The sequence below is a fragment of the Rhineura floridana genome, chromosome 1 (assembly GCF_030035675.1).
Source record: "Rhineura floridana isolate rRhiFlo1 chromosome 1, rRhiFlo1.hap2, whole genome shotgun sequence".
NCBI lineage: Eukaryota > Metazoa > Chordata > Lepidosauria > Squamata > Rhineuridae > Rhineura > Rhineura floridana.
Genome location: NC_084480.1, coordinates 259,536,437 through 259,554,734, shown reverse-complemented (window position 1 = coordinate 259,554,734; position 18,298 = coordinate 259,536,437). Strand labels below are relative to the sequence as shown.

General features: G+C 38.8%; 1 protein-coding gene across 1 annotated transcript in view; it reads right to left on the bottom strand.

The window, feature by feature from the left end:
- Window positions 1-4,004: 4,004 nt before the first annotated feature.
- The window catches only part of RP1 (RP1 axonemal microtubule associated), a 296,219-nt gene continuing 281,925 nt past the window's right edge, over window positions 4,005-18,298 (bottom strand). The window contains exons 51-57 of the mRNA XM_061598841.1: window positions 11,744-11,889; window positions 11,527-11,602; window positions 9,920-9,998; window positions 9,468-9,711; window positions 7,746-7,828; window positions 5,547-5,618; window positions 4,005-4,210 (exon numbers count right to left, since the gene is read on the bottom strand). Coding sequence (XP_061454825.1) covers window positions 4,156-4,210; window positions 5,547-5,618; window positions 7,746-7,828; window positions 9,468-9,711; window positions 9,920-9,998; window positions 11,527-11,602; window positions 11,744-11,889 — 755 coding nt within the window. The 3' untranslated portion in view covers window positions 4,005-4,155. The remainder of the gene's footprint in view (window positions 4,211-5,546; window positions 5,619-7,745; window positions 7,829-9,467; window positions 9,712-9,919; window positions 9,999-11,526; window positions 11,603-11,743; window positions 11,890-18,298) is intronic.

Genomic DNA, 18,298 nt, shown 5'->3' with positions numbered 1-18,298 from the left:
TCTTGAGTGGCTTCTCTGCATGCAGCTGGTAAGCAGGAGGATTTGATCCTACATGGTGTTGCTTTAAGGGGCAGGAAGAAAGGGAGGCCTGGTGGAAAGGAGGAGAGGTCAGGCAGGAAAGGCATCCCTACCTTCTTCTGTGAAGATGCCACTGACAGGTAAATGCTTCCTTTTCCTGGTTTCTCCAAGTTCCTGCTCATGCCTGCCTCTCCTTCCCTCTTGACCTCTTATCAATTGACAGCCCCGGATTGCTCTGAGCCTCCCAACCCATCCCATAGCAATCTGGAGTTGTCTCAACCTGGCTTGACCAAGGTCTGGATCCCTCCAAATAAGCCTGAGTTGGATTGGGCCTCAGCTGAACCTGGTGCAGAGCCCTAGTTTCTGTGTTTTTTTGGGTTTTTTTGCTAATTGAACAGAATATTCAAATGATTAAATTTAACTAATACTCCTCCCTCTCTCTCTTTCTGCTACTACAGCAATTAAGTGTCCCAAATGCCCTGAACCAGAGTTTTATTTTTTTTGGGGGGGGGTGATTTCTTGTAACAGTTTTGAATAATTTGACTTCATTCTATGAGCTCAACAAGGCATACCAAAGAGTCTCTTCATTTTCCCTCTCAATATGCATATGTTATTCCCTACACAGCTACACAACATAATGTGTAGAACTATCTACACATAATTCAGTTCAGTATGCAAACTATGGAAACATTTGCCAAAGGATTAGGAGAGAACATTCTCTGCTATGCCAGAGGTAGATGTAGTCTACTCAATGCAGAATAGTGTTTTAGTTGTGTTATAGTGGGAACACGGACTGCTTCTGTTCTATATTACTTCTCTAATAAGATTGAATTAAATGCTTAGTGAATTCTGTTTTACCAGATCAGCAGCTCAAGAATGCTGTCCGCTTTAAATGAAGTGGAAACTGTAGCTAAGTGCCATTTCTACACAGCATTGTCTAAGTTATTTATGGCTGGAAATAAACATTTTAAAAAGCCCACTGTCTCTATAGAAACTGGCTGAAGACTAGATTTTAGAACTTTCTAGTAGGAAATTTGCTGTTCTCTCTCATGCTTGAGGAAACTAAAAAATTGTTCTTGAACTGCTAGCTTAGATTTTAGCAAGGTCTTTTAATGTTTAAATCTTCCTTGTAATTAATGGCAAATTACTATTCTAGATAAATTTATTTGGAAGTCCCACTGACGTCAAAGGAGTTTACTCCCAAGTAAAGTTGACTCTGAAGTCTTAAAATGTTCACACGGAAGTTCTCTTTCCATCATTTAAGTTGATTTAGTTTGTGTTCATTTTCTATGCTTCCGTTGAACAAATGAGTTCTCATAAAAGACCAGTACTGTAGAGTTAAAGTAGACAGCACTTACTCTATAAGCTGCACACAATGTACAGGAATTATTTAATAAACTGAAGTTCTCTTTATTTTTTAACAAAATTATAGAATGAATGATAAAGATATGTTCTAATCCCCCAGTACACCAGATCCAGGAAATAAAATGTATTTAAAATCAGAACTTTCAATATGTCTTAGAAGACTGGGCAAGTCAATAAGACTTTGAGGGTTAAGAGATATTTTCACAAAAGCCCACCAAAAAGTTAGTTCTGTTTATAATGTTTCTAACCCCAAGATGTGGGCTATGTGAACTACTGGATGATGGTTGAGGATGGCTGTATTCAGGGCTTAGTTGTTTGACTACAAATACAGACTCTCACCAGAACAAATGCTATACAGGTGAGCATGACAGATAAGAAATCTGACAAGAAGAGAGGGGCTTATTGCAGTTAGTGTGTGTGGTGTGATATAAAGCAGGGCTGCATCCACTGCCATGCTGATTGCATCCCATTCATCTGACTCATTGAACCTTGTGACTCAGGGTTCCTTCATAAATGATAATTTAGTACCCAAAGACAACGAGCGCTTCCATACTAAGCTGTTCAGAAATATAGCATGAGTGTATACTAACTATAAGAACATGGGTCAGATGTTTGACATAATCATCATTATTTGTAGTAATATTCTATTTTTGCTTCTGAATAAATATGTAACTGTCCCAACAATATGCAGGTGATCCAATGGGCAAGGATGAGTGGATCTACCACAGTCTGAAAGAGAAACTTACTTTTAGACTTGCTGCCAAAATGCATAAAGAATAAAATTCAAGTAGAAAAATCTAAATCCTGGACAGCATCCACTACTAAGGAGAGCAAGCTTGAGGAGAGCAAGCTAGTTTATGGGTGCAGAGTAGGCCATGTGGTGCACACCTCAGTCCATTTCCAGCACTTCATGACTGCTACCTATCTCCCAATATCCACTGCCTGAGGCGGCCACCTCATCCTGATATCACTGTTTAAAGTATTCTCCAGATTATGGCTATTGGGTGTAACTGGCTGTCTAGACTGAAATGAACAATTGAGAGAAACAATGAATTATGGAAGTGTGCATCAAACCAAAATCAGCAAACAGGTTTTCCATGAGAACCTACTGCATGAGGCTAGCAAAATGGAACTGCCCATGTAGTTCCTCCCGTGGGCTTTGCACCTGCTCTTCTTGCACTGCTTTCACAATGGTCATTCAAAACTGCATGCTATCTTCCTTATAGAAATGAACTTGGTTTCTTGTTTTAAGTAGGACAAGTGGTGGTGGTGGTGGTGGTGGTGGTGATGGGATAAGCAAATAAGTTGATAAGAGTAGCTATTCAGTGTTAGCAGAGACAAACAAATTAAGAAGGCATTATTTACACTTGATAAACTAAAAATGGCATCAGGGTGAGTTAATATTACACACTTAATGAAAGACACACTAAATGAAACAAATCACATAATAGATCACAGCAAAATGATTCTGTGTAATGAAAACTGATACTGACTGAACTCATCTGCGCGCTCTGGGGATACAGTTTTAAATTTATTTCAGCACATATCCTAGCAATGTAAGCACAAAGTGAACCATTGGAGAACTAAATTAACCATGTTCCCTCAGTCCATCAGAAGACATTATACTGTAGGCCTTACAGCTAATGACCTATGAGGCAGATTAAAACTAACACAAGTGATCTGCAAGTGGGCAAGTACCACCTTAGCTATTACTGTCTCTTTCATTTACCAAACCATTATAACAAGAGTTATTGAACTCAAGGTATAAGATGAAGCATATAAATATATTTTAAATGTAACATGCCCATGTAGTACTATAGCATTTTTCTAAACAATTTTTTAGAAACTAAAAAACAACAACACTTGATGTAATTCATAATTCACCAGCATTTTGAAATTGAGAACTAAACATAAAACAATTAAGATACATTGAAAATAAAGTTTACAGGCTGCTGATTTTTTTTTTTTTTTGCAGTGGGGATGTCTGTCAAAAATTCATTTTGAGGTGGGTCCTTAGACTAATTCAGAGTCTAATGGGCTTTAAAGCAGTGTTTGAATAATAAGCAGCAAAATGATCGACACTCAGAATTTCCTAGTATATATTTCATGCATTCTCCCCCCATTAGAGGGAAGTTCAATTTTAATGGTACATTATAAATTAATTAAATTATGTGGTCGTCTGTTTACAGTAGTTAAGATGTATGGGATGTCATGAAATCTTAAAGAGACAGAAGTGACAAACAAGGCAGGACCATTCATAAAATTGTCACATTGATCTGCAAGATTTCTTATTGGGATTTGGATTAGAAAGGTGTGTTTTTTTCACAGTCGCAGAAGGCATGTGGAGACATGGAAATTTCTTTAGCTATCAAGGTGAAATTTTGTCCAGTAGAAATAGCTACATGACTGGACAAAAACAATTCACTTATTTACATATTCTTTGGGAAATATATTTTCCTCAAGACAATTCCTCATCACATAAATTGCATTTTCTTTTCTTTTCTAAACGAGACTACAAATCATAAATATTGTGAAAGGATGGATGATTCACTCACAAAGCCAAGTTGCAACATTGAATCTGTTTTATTCATGTTTGGGTACAGGTATTCAGAATTCCTGGTAACATTTTCACTGGAGTATTAAAACGTGATGTAATGTTTTGATATTTCTTCATGATAATTATATTTCTTTCACAATTAAAAACACAAAAAAACCCAGATCAGCTTGATGTTGAGGGGAAGCATTTTCAAACAGGCTTCTCAGAATGTATAATTACAAATAAAGCTGCACTACTGTATGTCCATCACTTTCATCTTCAGCCAGCCACCTGATGAAGAAAATTTACATTTTAGTTCGTGAGAAGGTTCACAAATAAAAGTACCCTGAACAGGCATGAATACAGAACTGTTTCTAGTCTTATGGAACCTAGGTAGCACCTTGCACTGACAATGGACTGGTCCAGAGAACCACAACTTAAAAACCTCAGCCATAGGTAGCAATTATCATTTCGGAATATCCATAGGAAAATATATAGGGGTGGGAAAAAGTTTGGAGTGGGCAGAGATTGACCAGGGCTGATCCTGAAGTGATTTCAAGGAGACCTGGAAAAGCCATGATACAAACTAACTTGCAACTTTTCAAAGAAATTAAATAAAAACAAACTATTATTTATTTACTGAGTAGAGTTAATCTGGTATGTCAGGAATCAAGTTTGCCTTGTGACATTGACATATATGATGCCTCTACAAAATTATCACTGTTCTGCCTCTGCTTTACCTCAGTATGTGACTTCATCTATCATGTACTGCAGATCTCACATCTTATTTTATATATGTAAACTACTTTTGTACACATGGACTAAAAGCCCATGATTGTTCAAAGGCATGGTGGGCCAAGGAGCTGAAGGCAGTTGCTTTAGACCAACCTTTCCTAACCTTTGGGTCCCTAGATGTTGCTGAACTACAACACCCATCAGCCCCAGACAGCATGACGAATGGTCAGGAATGATGGGAACTGGTAGTCCAGCAAAAGCTGGGGACCCAAAGGTTGGGAAAGGCTACTTTAGATGGTATGTGTGCTTTGCCACATCACTAAAATACAAGTGTACACATGTACTAGCTAAGAGTATGGAAGCAGCACTGCCAAATACTTCAAATTCAAAAAAGATTTCTTTCAAAAAAGAAAATATAACTTTCCACTCCACTTTCCCCATGTGCTTATGTAAGTCAGACTGTGGATTACTGATTTGATTCTTTTCTATCTGTGAAACTGAATCTTCATTGGAATTGAATGAAATTGAGGGCCAATGAAGCAAATTCTTGATTTTTTGTAGACTGAGGTTCAGGCTTACTGATTCCTCCCTTTTCCTTAGGTCTGCTCGTCTTTGGAAAGGGAAAGAAGATGAGTGTCATTAAAAGAACTGCATTGTTTTCTCTGAACAAAAATGTGGGAAATTTAAACGGTGCATATTTCCCCCAATCTAAATAATATAATCACTACACCGATATTATTACTTTTAGAAGTTGTAACAATCCATAGCATTCAGACAGCAATCCTAGTGCCACTTATCTGGGAGTAAGCCCCATTGCATTCAACAGGACCTACATCTTTGTAGACACAGTTAAGATTGCACTGTTATCTAGTTTAAAAATTAGGAAACAAACCGGTTGCAACTGAAGCAGTACAGTTCATTTGTAGATACATCTGTGATGTCTACTTTTTCCAGAAACCAACCACTTGCTGTAAAGAAAGAACAATAATAACTATGAGAACCTTTGACTACAGAGAATTCCAATGAAAATAATTCTAATTTTATTTTTCAATCATTAAAAATAACATTTAAATTTGAAGGAATATTCTAAATAAGAACAAAAATCTAAGATGGAATGTATTTGCTCTATTATATTATATATGTATATTATAGTAATTGTCAAAAATTCAGCAAATGTAACATTTAATACTAATTCGTTTGATCTTTGGATGCAGTGGCAAGTGTCAGAATATTTTAACATTTACTGGTAAACCTCAGGGCCAACCAAGTGATTTTATAAATTAGAATACACAGTTTCATTGTTAAGTGGAAACATATGACAATTACTATATCGAGCTGTTAAATATATACATTTTTAAGCCACATGGCACAATCATTCTTGACCAACTCTCTTTTTTAAGTAAGATTCATTTTGGCCAATGTCCATCATTTACCCATAAAATATACCACTTTCTGGCAGGCTAGGTAGCTTTACTCACTAGCTGATCTACTTGCAGGTAGACATGCCAGCTTGTTGCATGAACCTGAAGGCTGGGGTGCTTACTTGTCAGCAAATGTGTTTCTGGATTAATGCAGTAGCTTGCCATTGGAAACAACAGGCTAAACTGCTTATCTGTGGATAATCTGCAGTTTAAAACAAGCTGGAAAACTTATTTTCAAATAAAATCTGTTTGTGGGCCTCACCACATTATATTCCAGGGTGCAGGTGACATGTATCCAGAAATAAGTGCCATTTTAAATGACACCTGCACAGCAGACGTTTGTGCTGGGAAATAAAAATATCCTCTGACTGCAATGACTGTTTATTGGCACTGATTTCTTGGAATAAAATACATCTGTTAATATATCTGCAATCGCTTCAGATAAATCATAACATAAAATATCTGTAAAGCAATTTATTTCCTAACAATTCTGGACATTTTTCACTCCATCCTGGTAAATACTGACATTTACTGATAAATGATGGAAATCAGGGTGAAACTGGGTCATTTGTTGTAGAAAAGTAGTGGTTCTTGAAATGTACTGATACATGTCAAAACTGATTATGTCCTGAAGTTTGCTTCATTTTCTAACAACTCAAACCAGTGTTGGCAAAAATAGATTTAATCACAAGGTTTTTTCCCATAACTGTCAGAGAATGTTCAAAGCAAAGAATGAAGCAATATGGGGGAAAACAGCAGAAACCAGACTTGAATTTTCCTCTCTAATTTAAAGTGTCATCTAATAATACATTAGCATTTACCTTGTTAATGTTCTAATTAACCCTTAAACTTTCAACATGCATTTACATTCCATAAAAATCAAGCAACTCAATCCACAAACTAGCAGTTAAAGTTCTTCCTCACTCCAATCCTAAACTTGATGTGATAGCAAATACATGTTCTGCGACCATACAGGGAAATAAAGAAGCAAGTCACAAAAGGCTGGGTGAACTGAGCCACATGATTGATTGATTAATTAATTAAACATTTAATGAATTAAACAAACCCAAAACACATCTGCACAGGGGAATGAAGGTGCAGGATCTAACTAATAAAGTGTGGGTGAACCAACCCTGACAAGGGCAAGGGGTAGCCTTTCCTTTACCCAATCCCTCAAGCCCCGCCATTTCAGGTGAGTAGGAGTCCTTCCAGCTACACCCTCTCCTGGGCCCCCACAACTCCAGGCAGGTATTACAGGTAGACCCCAAAAGTGCTCCCCAACTTTGTCAGCAATGGGACAGCCCTTCACTTTTAAAAAATTGAGAGAAAGGAACCAACCAAGGCTGCCCAGTCAGCTTCATGGCTGAGTTGACACTTGAACTTGGATCCCTCAGGTTCTAGTCCAACACTCTAACGCAGCCTTTCCCAACCAGTGTGCCTCCAGATGTTGTTGGACCACAACTCCCATCTTCCTGATCATTGGCAGTGCTGGCTGAGGCTGATGGGAGTTGTGGTCCAACAACATCTGGAGGCACACTGGTTGGAAAAGGCTGCTCTAACCTGTACACCACAAAGGATTCGAAAGTTCTTTAAGGCATTTGAAAAGGTGTTGATTTACACGCGTGCAAAACACAACAAGGACATATAATATACAGTACATACAGGCTTACTCACCAAATCCTTTCCCATCATGTCCAATTTCAATTTTCTGCAGCCTTCCAACTTCCTTTGTTTTGATTCTGAATGTGTCAGTCTTTAAAATAAGACGAGAAGCAGCTTTCAAAATATAGTATATTTTGAAAATGGTATGCTTACCTGGGACTGGTTTAAATTTAGTTGTGCAGGACATGGGGGTATAGTGGATGGTTTTAGGAGTGCCTTATTATTACTATTTAGTTTTGGTAATGTTATATGCTGCTAACTTTCAGCTCTTTCCTGAAAATATAAACCAGGTACTTTCCAAGTTATGTTTGAAGGATTTTATTGTTTTCAGCACCCAGGAGATTTTTTTTCTTGCTAAATGTATTATGAATTGCCAGCCAGTTGAAGAAATAGCACCTTTTGTTTTCATTTCTTAATTTATCTTGTTTTTATGATACCCAAACCACCTTTGAAAACATAAAGATAAGTGATTTGACTCTAGTTACTGTCAAATCTCTCAAGCAGTCTACAATTTGGTTCAAAATATAGTTTCATTCCTAGTATTCTTGGCGGCGGCAGCATATGATGTGCACCATTAGTACATTTCCAAGAGAAACCACAATCTTTCACTTGGCTTTTTCTATATAACTGTATCTTTCAACTATATTTGGAAGATGTCCACAATGAATAAAACAATGAAGAAGGTTTCAGACAGATGGGCAATGATCAGGGCTACCTGGTCAGTGGAATTCCCTCCTTTTTATACTCCTAAGGTTTCAATGCTTACTATGATTTGCATCCATTTTTTTAAAAAAACAAAGCCAGGTCATAGTCCTGCACACAGTTATATTTGTAGAAGTGTCAGCATTTTATAGGTTTGTAGCTTAGAATCACATCAATGTTTTGATCATTTTAAGGACCATTGTACACATGAGGTGGTAGCATACTCAAGGTTGCCTATGATCCAATGGGAATTGGCAGCCCATCTTGACTGAGGGGTACCCTGTAGAATACATGCTTCCATATATGTTTGTCTCATGTATAGCACAGTACTAACCATTTCTGCTCAGACATAAGTCCTACTGAATTCAGTGGGGCTTATTCCCCAGGTAAATGGGCTGGGATTGCAGCAGTCATATTTGGGTCCAGTGCTAGGTCCCACAGAGAATGTGGCAAGTCAGGAGGTGAGGCAAGGCATGCAGGCAGGGAAAGCCAAGGCAAGTCAGAAGTTGCAGGACTATGCATAACTTCAACTGAACTACTTGCTCTGGCAAGGGCAGAGGTATTTTAAGTCTCTTGTCAGCAGACTACCCCCTCCAGGCTCCACCCCCTCATGGAGGACTTCAGAGCCTGAAAGGGCCAACCCTTTGGCCTGAAGACAAGCACTCCTCCTTTGTTCCACAGCCTCCTTTCTGGTGCACTCCCTGTGCCACTAGACTGGTGAAGTGTGGGAGGCATCAGGCTCAGGGAAAGGCACCCATGAGAGTACAGGCTCTAACCTCAGTGGTCCAGGAGGTTCTTCTGGGGGCTTCTGTCTCAGCCTCAGTCACAGTGATCCCCTGAGCTTTAGCAGTTGGCTCAGATCCCTGAATGTCATCTGGCTCCTAAACTGCAGCTTCCAACTCTGTGTCTGGATTGCTGCTGGATTCAGGGCTCATGATAGCAATCCTACACACATACACCTAAAAATCTAATGTGTAAAACAGCCCTTGGATTCAAAAAGCAGATAACATGGACACTGTGCTATTTACCTTCCCTCTTTCAAAAGGATCTCGATGATCCAGAGATGTCTTGAGTTGAATTAACTGAGATGTGTCCTTGTCTCCAAACAAAATTATATGCACATTTGCATCAGTTCCTGCTCCTCTCTTGTCGCCTGTGTACACTTTAATAATATGTTCTATCAGATTTTCTGATCTACTGTCTTCTTTGGTAATAAAAGAGAGAGGGATTTCTTTCCTTATTTCAGGTTCATTTGCATCCAAAAGGAATGTTCTAGAAACAAAAACAAAAAAACCCAAACCACATAGTGATAATCAAAATGCAGTAAGAAACTTAATAAGGGGGAAAAAATATAGTTGATTGGCACAGAAATGTTGATTGGCACATGGGCATTTAATAAATATTTTATGGTATGCTACTGGCTACCATGCTATGCAAAACATCAACTTTTGGGGGGTGATTCATTTACATGTATACTCACTCATTCACTTCAAATATGTATACAGGCTCTTGCTTTGGGGCTTCCTTCAATTGCAGTGCTTTAATATCCAGTTTACAGGCTACAGCAGAAGCAACAAGTAATGAAAATAATTTGTTTCACACCAAGGATTAATTTTAATCTAGTAATTTCATATTATATTAGATATCAATAAATGGTCTATCCATTATAATAAGTCTCTTCAACATATTAAATCTCAGTCTTGCACTGAAAAGCTGTATTATTAAATATTTCTACTTTTGGACCCAATGGGAGCTTTCCTCTAATTGTGAATAGCAGGTCCATGTGTATGTGTGTGTAGGCAACTCTGACTGAAACCATGGAAGGGCCAAATGGTTTAAAACTACTTTGTCCCAAGTCATCATCTCCAACCAGCTTTATGCTTTCCCTCCCATACTGGCTATTTTTCTTAAAAAATTAAGCATACCAGGGCAAAGTGTAGGACAAATGTTCAAGACTCAGATGCTCCTATATGACCAAGTCCTACTATGATTATAACCCTGAAACTATTTTATCCTACCGATTATAAAAGGACCAATTAGGCTTAAGTGCAGAGTTTGTGTTCAATCAGTCCATGGACTGGCCTGTATTTGCTCAATGTGAGGATTGCAAGCCTGAAAGAAGCAAGATGGTCAGCACAGAAAGGCACCTTGGCTCTACCTCTATAGAGGTTGAGGCCAGACCCAGCCACCACACGCTTGATGATATCCAAGAACACTCTGCAGGAATATGTAAGCAATTATTTTATTTCAAGCTGCTTTTAATTAGTATATGCAGTGCTCTGTATTGTTTTAACTGCTGCTGCTTTTAATGTTTTGCAGCACAAATCTATGCATGCCTACTCAAAGATATGCCCCACTGAGTTCAATGGGACTTACTCCCAGGTAAGTGTGATTGAAACCTTAAGTGTTTTAAGTTTAGAATTGTAACTTTACTTATATATGATGGATTATGTAGTATCCATTTGGGAGGGTTTTGCTCTGAAAGATGGCATGCAAATTTTGAAACTAACAAATAAAGCAAATATTTGGGAGCAGGATCCCACATAGCCATGGAAGCCATGCAGCAGCCTCAGTTCAGTATCACCTTATAATCTAAGCTCTGGACAAGATAGAGGGTTCAGGATTTTTTCTCCAGGAGCTAAGGCACAACTTAAATACAATTCTGCACAATGAAGCCTTTACAGTATATGGTTATTTACCAAGAAATACAGTGAGGGGAAACTTTATTGCAGATTTATCTTGATCTGGTCATTATCTTTTGCAGATAGGAGTAACTGAGCAGTTTGAGAAGGCTTAGAATTTCAAAGGCATCTCATTCAGCTCCAGAAGTTGACAGGGCTGTGGGAGGTTCCTTCTGAAAAGGGACACCCTCAGAGCAGAGGGGGCTTCTTAGTGAATAAAGTACCCTGATCCATAGCTGCCTCCCCACTTCAGCCCTGATCAGGTAAGCAACAGAGATGCCGGTGTCAGGAAGGCAGCTCCGCCCCACCACATGCACCACTACAGTTACTAACATAAATGTCTAATGCAAACACAAATACTGAGAAGTTATTTCAGCCATGTCTTCACAACAAAATATAATCTTACGTGATTTGCTTCCAATGTGAAGTGTAACTCTGTGTAGTTCTCCCAGATCCACAGCATCTATTTGACCTGTAAATGACTAAAACAAAAAAATACCAAGTGGTATTTAGCTTATGAAATTATTATTATTATGTATATGTATGTAGTAAATTTAGGATACAAATGTAAATCATCAAAGGTGGTTTCCCCCACCCCAAATGACTGTGAAGAAGTTAATTACCTCATTGTCCTCTCCTTGGTGAGAAGGCAACAAAATGGTTCTGTTTTCAGTGTCTCCATTGGTTCCATATATACACAAAAACATATGTACCAAGTTTATCTTGCTCAAAGTATCATTGAAGAATACCTTTACATCATATGTAACAACTGTAAAATACAAAGGAACATACAATCCAATATAACAACTTGTGTAAATATTTTATTATTCATTACTTTAAATTTGCTTCCCACCATTTGCCATGTCCTAGTCTTGACATGATGTAGTGCAAGTGTTAATTTGTCATTAGAGAGGAGTTTAGGTGAACAGAAGCACATAACTTTTAAACCCACACTTTTTATCTTGTTGTTTTTATATTTCCAGGATAGGCTGTCTCCATTCTTTGTCACTGAGAAAAGTGTGGTAGAGATGAACACCTGGGGTTGTATTCAGTTTGCACTATGTTGATGGATCTGTCAGTGCAAGGATTTATCCTTACACAACTGTATTGTATTTTATTCCTTGCTGTGAACCGCCCAGAGAGCCATTGGCTAGGGGCGGTATAGAAATGGAATGAAATAAAATAAAAAATAAAAAAAATAAACTGAAAGTTCTCTCCCTCCCATCTACCTTTTGCCCCCCTAAATCTATTCTGGGATTTCCCCAAACTTTTGGAGATGATTTGGGGATGGTGTGGGGCATGTGGGGGGCAGGAGAAGAGAGGAAAAGAAAGTCTCATTGCACTGGCACTAATCCTTACGCTAGCACAATTATCTAGTTGAACACTGCCCCTGGATTCTGTCACATTACTTCCCTGTACTTGATTCTCAATATGGAGGGAAAAAAACCAAATGGAAATCAGAATTCAAAGTACCATGAAGCTAATTCTGTAAGTACAAAGGAAATTTCACAACAACAATGCCCTGTCCTCTCCAGTGTGGGAAACTGTGAAACTAAGGAAAGTTTCAAATATAGCCTGTGATTTAACATTGGGGTCATCTATTTAAAGAAAAAAGTCAAATTTCCTTTGTTCTATAATTCCCGTATTGGGACAGTACCTTTATTAGGACCTTTCATTAGGCTACCTTAATGCTTTTATTAAGACTCTTTTAAGAGTGTAAGCAGCTCTTTAGTACCAGTCATAATCCTGTACGCAATTCATCTATGAACAGCGCAGAGTACACATCCTACTCAGAGCTTGGAAAAGTTACTTTTTTTGAACTACGACTCCCATCAGCCCAATCCAGTAGCCATGCTGGCTGGGGCTGATGGGAGTTGTAGTTCAAAAAAGTAACTTTTCCAAGCTCTGATCCTACTTACAGAACAACCCCTACCCACAAATGCCTAATTCTATTTACATTGGTTTACACAGATGCAGCTTGAGTCACAGTTATTATTTGTTTCATTTATCTTAGTCATGGAAAATATTAATTTGACAATGGGCATGATAAAAGAGTACTAGTTTGCACTGTCTTGTGACATAACATTAAATCAAATCAAATAATTTTAGCAATTTTAGTTGCTCTGTTTCAACCCAACATTCTATTATGGTTGTTATGGGCATCTAGGTGACATGACTCCCTCAAGGAATCCTCAAAGTACCTTTGATTTATGTCAAAACATACACGGTTAAAAGTTACACCATTCTGTGTATGAATGTGTTATGTTTGTTTGCACTTAACTCTAAATCATGGTTTAGTGCATGTGCATTAGCTGCAATCAGACTGAGTGAAGCTCTGGTCTCATACCCTTTCTCTTCCTGCACAGCTGGGAGAGGAAGGAGCTTAGCTACACTTTCCATGACTCCCGCAGGATCAGGAAAAGGACTGTGGATTTACTCAATCTGGTTTTGACCTTGTTCATTAAACATTCTCTGAGTTGGTTTGGTTCTCTATCACAATGGCAAACTAGTTCATCTATACTGAAATACGCAATGCTCAAAAATGTTCACTTTTATTTTACCTAGAGGAGAATGAGAAATGCTTGGAAGCACATTTCTCTAGCTCATGGCCTTAATATATAAAATGATCTGTCTAGGGCTGTGCACTGGACACAGCTGAGTCCCAAAATAAACTGATTTGGGAGGTTCCGAGCATCACTTGATAAGGTTGAGACAGCCCCAAGGTTGAGACAGCACGTTAGGTTTGGATAGGTGTCCCAGAGTGATCCAGAGCTGCCAGGTGGCAGGGCATCAAGCAGAAAGGAGAGGTGGGCATCATGCAGAGAAAAACCTCAGTGAGAGTGAGGGACCTACCTGACCAGCTGCAAAAATGTAGCAGTTCCTTTCCAGCCTCTCCTCCTTTCCGCCCAAACCCTGACCTCTAAAGCAGAACTGCACAGGATAGAATTCTCTGCTTACCACTTGGTAAGCAGAGGATTTGATCCTATGGGATGGGGTACTGCTTGTTGATGAGAGACGTCACTGCAAGGAAGCCTCTTATGAATGAACGGCACCATGCACAAGGAGCTTCCCCACAGGAATGTTGAGCTGTGTGTAATTTGTGTGCTTAATTTCGTTTAAAGCAATACAACAGCAGCAGAGTAAAAGCAGATGTTGAAATGCGAGTGCACCAGCGTGTGCGTGAGTTTGCCTAAGAAAGCAGGCTTTTTACTCTGCATCAGCATCACTGAGACTTGAGACTTAGTAAAATAAGAAAAGCTACATAAGAAAAGCTACTTTATTTATAGAAATACACAGTAGATAGAAAAGCAAACCTAGTTCTAACTAACTAACAAAGTTGGAGGCGTAATGCCCAGGTGTAGGGGTTAGCCTCATGGCTTGCAGACAGCAGAGACCAAGGGATGTCTCCTCTCTCCTGGACAGTCGGAGGACAAAGGAGTGGAAAGGGCGGAAGGAGGAGGGGCAGGTAAGCTTCCCTAAAGATGTAATAGTCTAGCGACAGAAGGAAGTCAGTCAGAGCATCACAGGTAAAGGTAAACAAGCCTGTCCATCTGGAGGACCCTAGCTCTATCTCCCTTCTGGAGCATAAACAAAAGAACAAAACAGGAGTTGCTCTTGCCCCACTTCCAACAAGGAAATGCACTTAAAAATGAGCAGGACCTTATAGATTCAAGCCTCCTGCTTTTGGTGTATCTGTGGGGAGGAGATGCAGCATTAACCCTAATTAAACATTAGCCCCACCCCCAAATTGATCCAGGACTGGATATGGAGCAGGGTTGCCTGCAGGGTGGCACCAGGCAGGTCTGGCCAATCCAAGGGCCCCAGATCAGTGTGTGTGTGTGTATTTGCACAGCCCTACGTCTGTCTTCCTTATTAATTTTTCCAGAAACTTTTTGTAGTAGATAATTAATATTAGTATTCTGTGCAGCTAAAGGTGAACCAAATGCACATAGTAATGAATGTGGTTTTGTGGCAAAGAGCTCACGCAACTGCTTTATAACATCCAGTTTTATCACCATAAATGTTTGTGTCATTGTGCTGCTACCAATACACTTTTGAAGTATCTGCAGAAGCAAGACCAGTATGAGGATGCAGCAAAATAAATAAATAAATCTGGATCTGACTACATGCTGAAACAATCACACAACTACTATTCACCACATGTCCCAGTCTGCATCTGTGTTGGAATTGCTTTTTAATATGTTCTTAAACCTTCTTTTTAAAAATGTTTTTAATCTTAGAAGATGTTTTGAAAGCTTTTTTTAAAGAAAGGCTTTTGAAGATGTTTTGTTTTAATGTGTTTTAAAGTTTGTTTTTATGATGTTTTAAAGTTTTTAGTGCTTTTGTTTGCTGCCCTGGGCTCCTGCTGGGAGGAAGGGTGGGATATAAATTAAATAATAAATAAATAAATGTCCTAAGAATTGATCTTCAGGACCATCTGTCTGTACTACAGTTTCCACTTAACCAAAACAGCTCTTGGACATAGGTAATAATAAACTGAGTGGCTTCTTGAGAATACAGTCCTTTGCCAACATCTGGATGATGTTTTTATTGTTTGAAAAAACTAATAAACAGATGACCAGTTGGCTTACAGGGTTGGAAACTCAGGGACATTGCATGGATAAGAGCTACAACTGTAAGAGTACCAGGCTTTCAGATTCACAAGCCAGTCATTATCAAGATTTTAAGATAATTTGGTCCCTCTGACTTCAGGGAAACTGAATTAGTTTAAACCAAGGAATCTGACTGAACTGGACTGGGCAACCAGCTATTAATATTCAGGATGTAAAATGCATTTCCAAGGTGCATTCAAGTGAGGATATTTTTAAAGTATGCATTTAACACCACAGATTATAAATGCCCAGAACACAGACAGACATATTCTATTTAAACATTGATTGGATTTTCCTGGAAGAAGAGTTACAAAGATATAATTGAATATTTTGGGTAATTATATTTGGCTGATGGCATAAGTAAGTAAAAGGTCTGAGATGATGTGCACACTTTAATTCTTTCCATGTGTAATTTTGCTATTGCAACATTACATATGAAATATCTTCTGCTTTCCCTCTTACTTCAAAACGTACATCTATGTCCATCTTCTCTGGATATTACTCTTTTATACCTTACAGTTCAAATATTTAATACTAAGTTTGCCACAGAAGGTATTATACAGCCACAAGACTGGCTGTATAATATAGTCAGCATGGATTTTTCACATTCCACAATGTTAAATTGAAAATGCCTCCATTCCATTCTGATGCTTCCCATAAGCTCATTTCAAAACAAAACCTTAAAAAACTTACAGTCCTGAACTCAGAAACGCTTGCTAAACAACCCTCTAAATTTTCATGGTGATACACAAAACACTCAGAGAGAATCGAGAGTTCAGTGTAAAAAGAGAGGAAAAAACCTGAGAGCCCTTTTGGACTTTTTTCTGAGTTCTCATAATTTGTTGAAATTAATTAAAAATTAGCCATGTTCACTGAGTACCTGTAATACTATTACTGACCTTGTCCCATACTCTGTCCATCATCTTCTGCAGTTAAAAAGTTTTTAAAAGGCCTTGCTGATTTTTAATTAATTAAAGAAATTCTGCATTGAACTCAACGATAATGTTGGGCATGCTCAGTAAGAACCAACTGTCAGTGTTCTAAAAGCCAGACTCACAGCTGCCTGGCTTGGCTAATCAGGGGGCCATACCTACAACAAACTTTGATTTCACTTGAGACAGTCATGGCTTCCCCCAAAGAATCCTGCGAAGTGTAGTTTGTGAAGGGCGCTAAGAGGAGACTCCTATTCTGTCAAGCCCCAGGTCTTTCAGGGGAATCAAGGAAAGGGGCTGGAGGGGCTTCAGCCCCCTGAGCCAGAGCAGCAAGGGGCAGAGCCAGAAGAATTTGAGACTTTCAAGGACACTGGGGGAGGGAGTGTGCTTGACACTGTGCCAGTTCCCACGGACAGTCCTCCTGCTGGAGAGGACGCGCCAACAGATCCATTTGGGGATTCTCTGGCGTGCATGCCAATTCCAACCCCCCTGGATCCCCCTTTTGACACTTCAAATGCTTCCCTGCCTCCTGACCTCCAGCCTGCACCTATCCAGTTGGTATTCTCAGATGAGCCATCGGAGGCGCACCCTCCTTCACCCTGTGGCAGATGTCACGAGAAGTGCACCGGTCAGAGGGAGGTTCTTCGAAGGAGTGAGAGAGACAGTGAGAAATGGGCAGCTCTAGTGAATGCGCCAGGCGAGAGGAGACCTGACCTCCTCTCTGAGATATTGTACTGTCCTACAAATTTGTAAAAATGCCCACACAATTTGAGTTGGTCTTTCATAGTCCAATCCACTTCCTGTGTAGCTTGGAAGAATTTGGTAATATGTGCCTCTGAGCATATGGTTAGTAGTGGCAACATCTGCAATCAGCTCAAATAACAGAAACAAAATATGAGCTGTGTTGATCTTGTTTTAGCAGGGAGGAAGCAACAATATTAAAACAGTTATTATAGTTCAGATAGTCACTTTAAATATGTTTGATTTACTTTGCAATTTTAGTGAAGTTTCCTATAGTAAATTCTCTTTTACTTCTGTTTCTGTGAATATGTGAAGTACAGCAACACTTTGCAACACTAAAAAAAAGCTCCAAAAACAACTCTGGAATAATGGCACTGACTGTTCTGCAGAATAGTTTCAAATGGACATGAGGCGTGTCTCAGTTTGTACAAGATAAAACAGTGGGAGGTGAAATATATTCTAGCAAAATTCTAGGTGTGCTCTATGTTTTTAATTGACCATGCCCACCTTTCTTTAAATGGAGTAGTTTAAGCATAGCAGGCTGAAAACATTCATCTTGGGTAGGCCAAGTTTGTTTTTTCCAACAGCTACAGTCATTGCTTAAGTAGCAACATAGTATAATCAGTCTGATTTTACATCAAACTGCAGTTTCAGATTCAACTGTTAATGCACCCAGCTCCAATTTGAAACACAAAAGACTGTCTTCACCATCATATGACACTGAACAATAAAAAGGCTTTGAAATTAATAAAAATAAATTTGACACAGATTTCTAGAATGAATGAGAGAAATATAATTTTCTAGGTTAGATTCTCTGCAGAAACAGTAGTAACACAGAAAAGAAGTAAAGTAAGAAGAACACAATGATGACCTGAAAACAAAAGACACATAT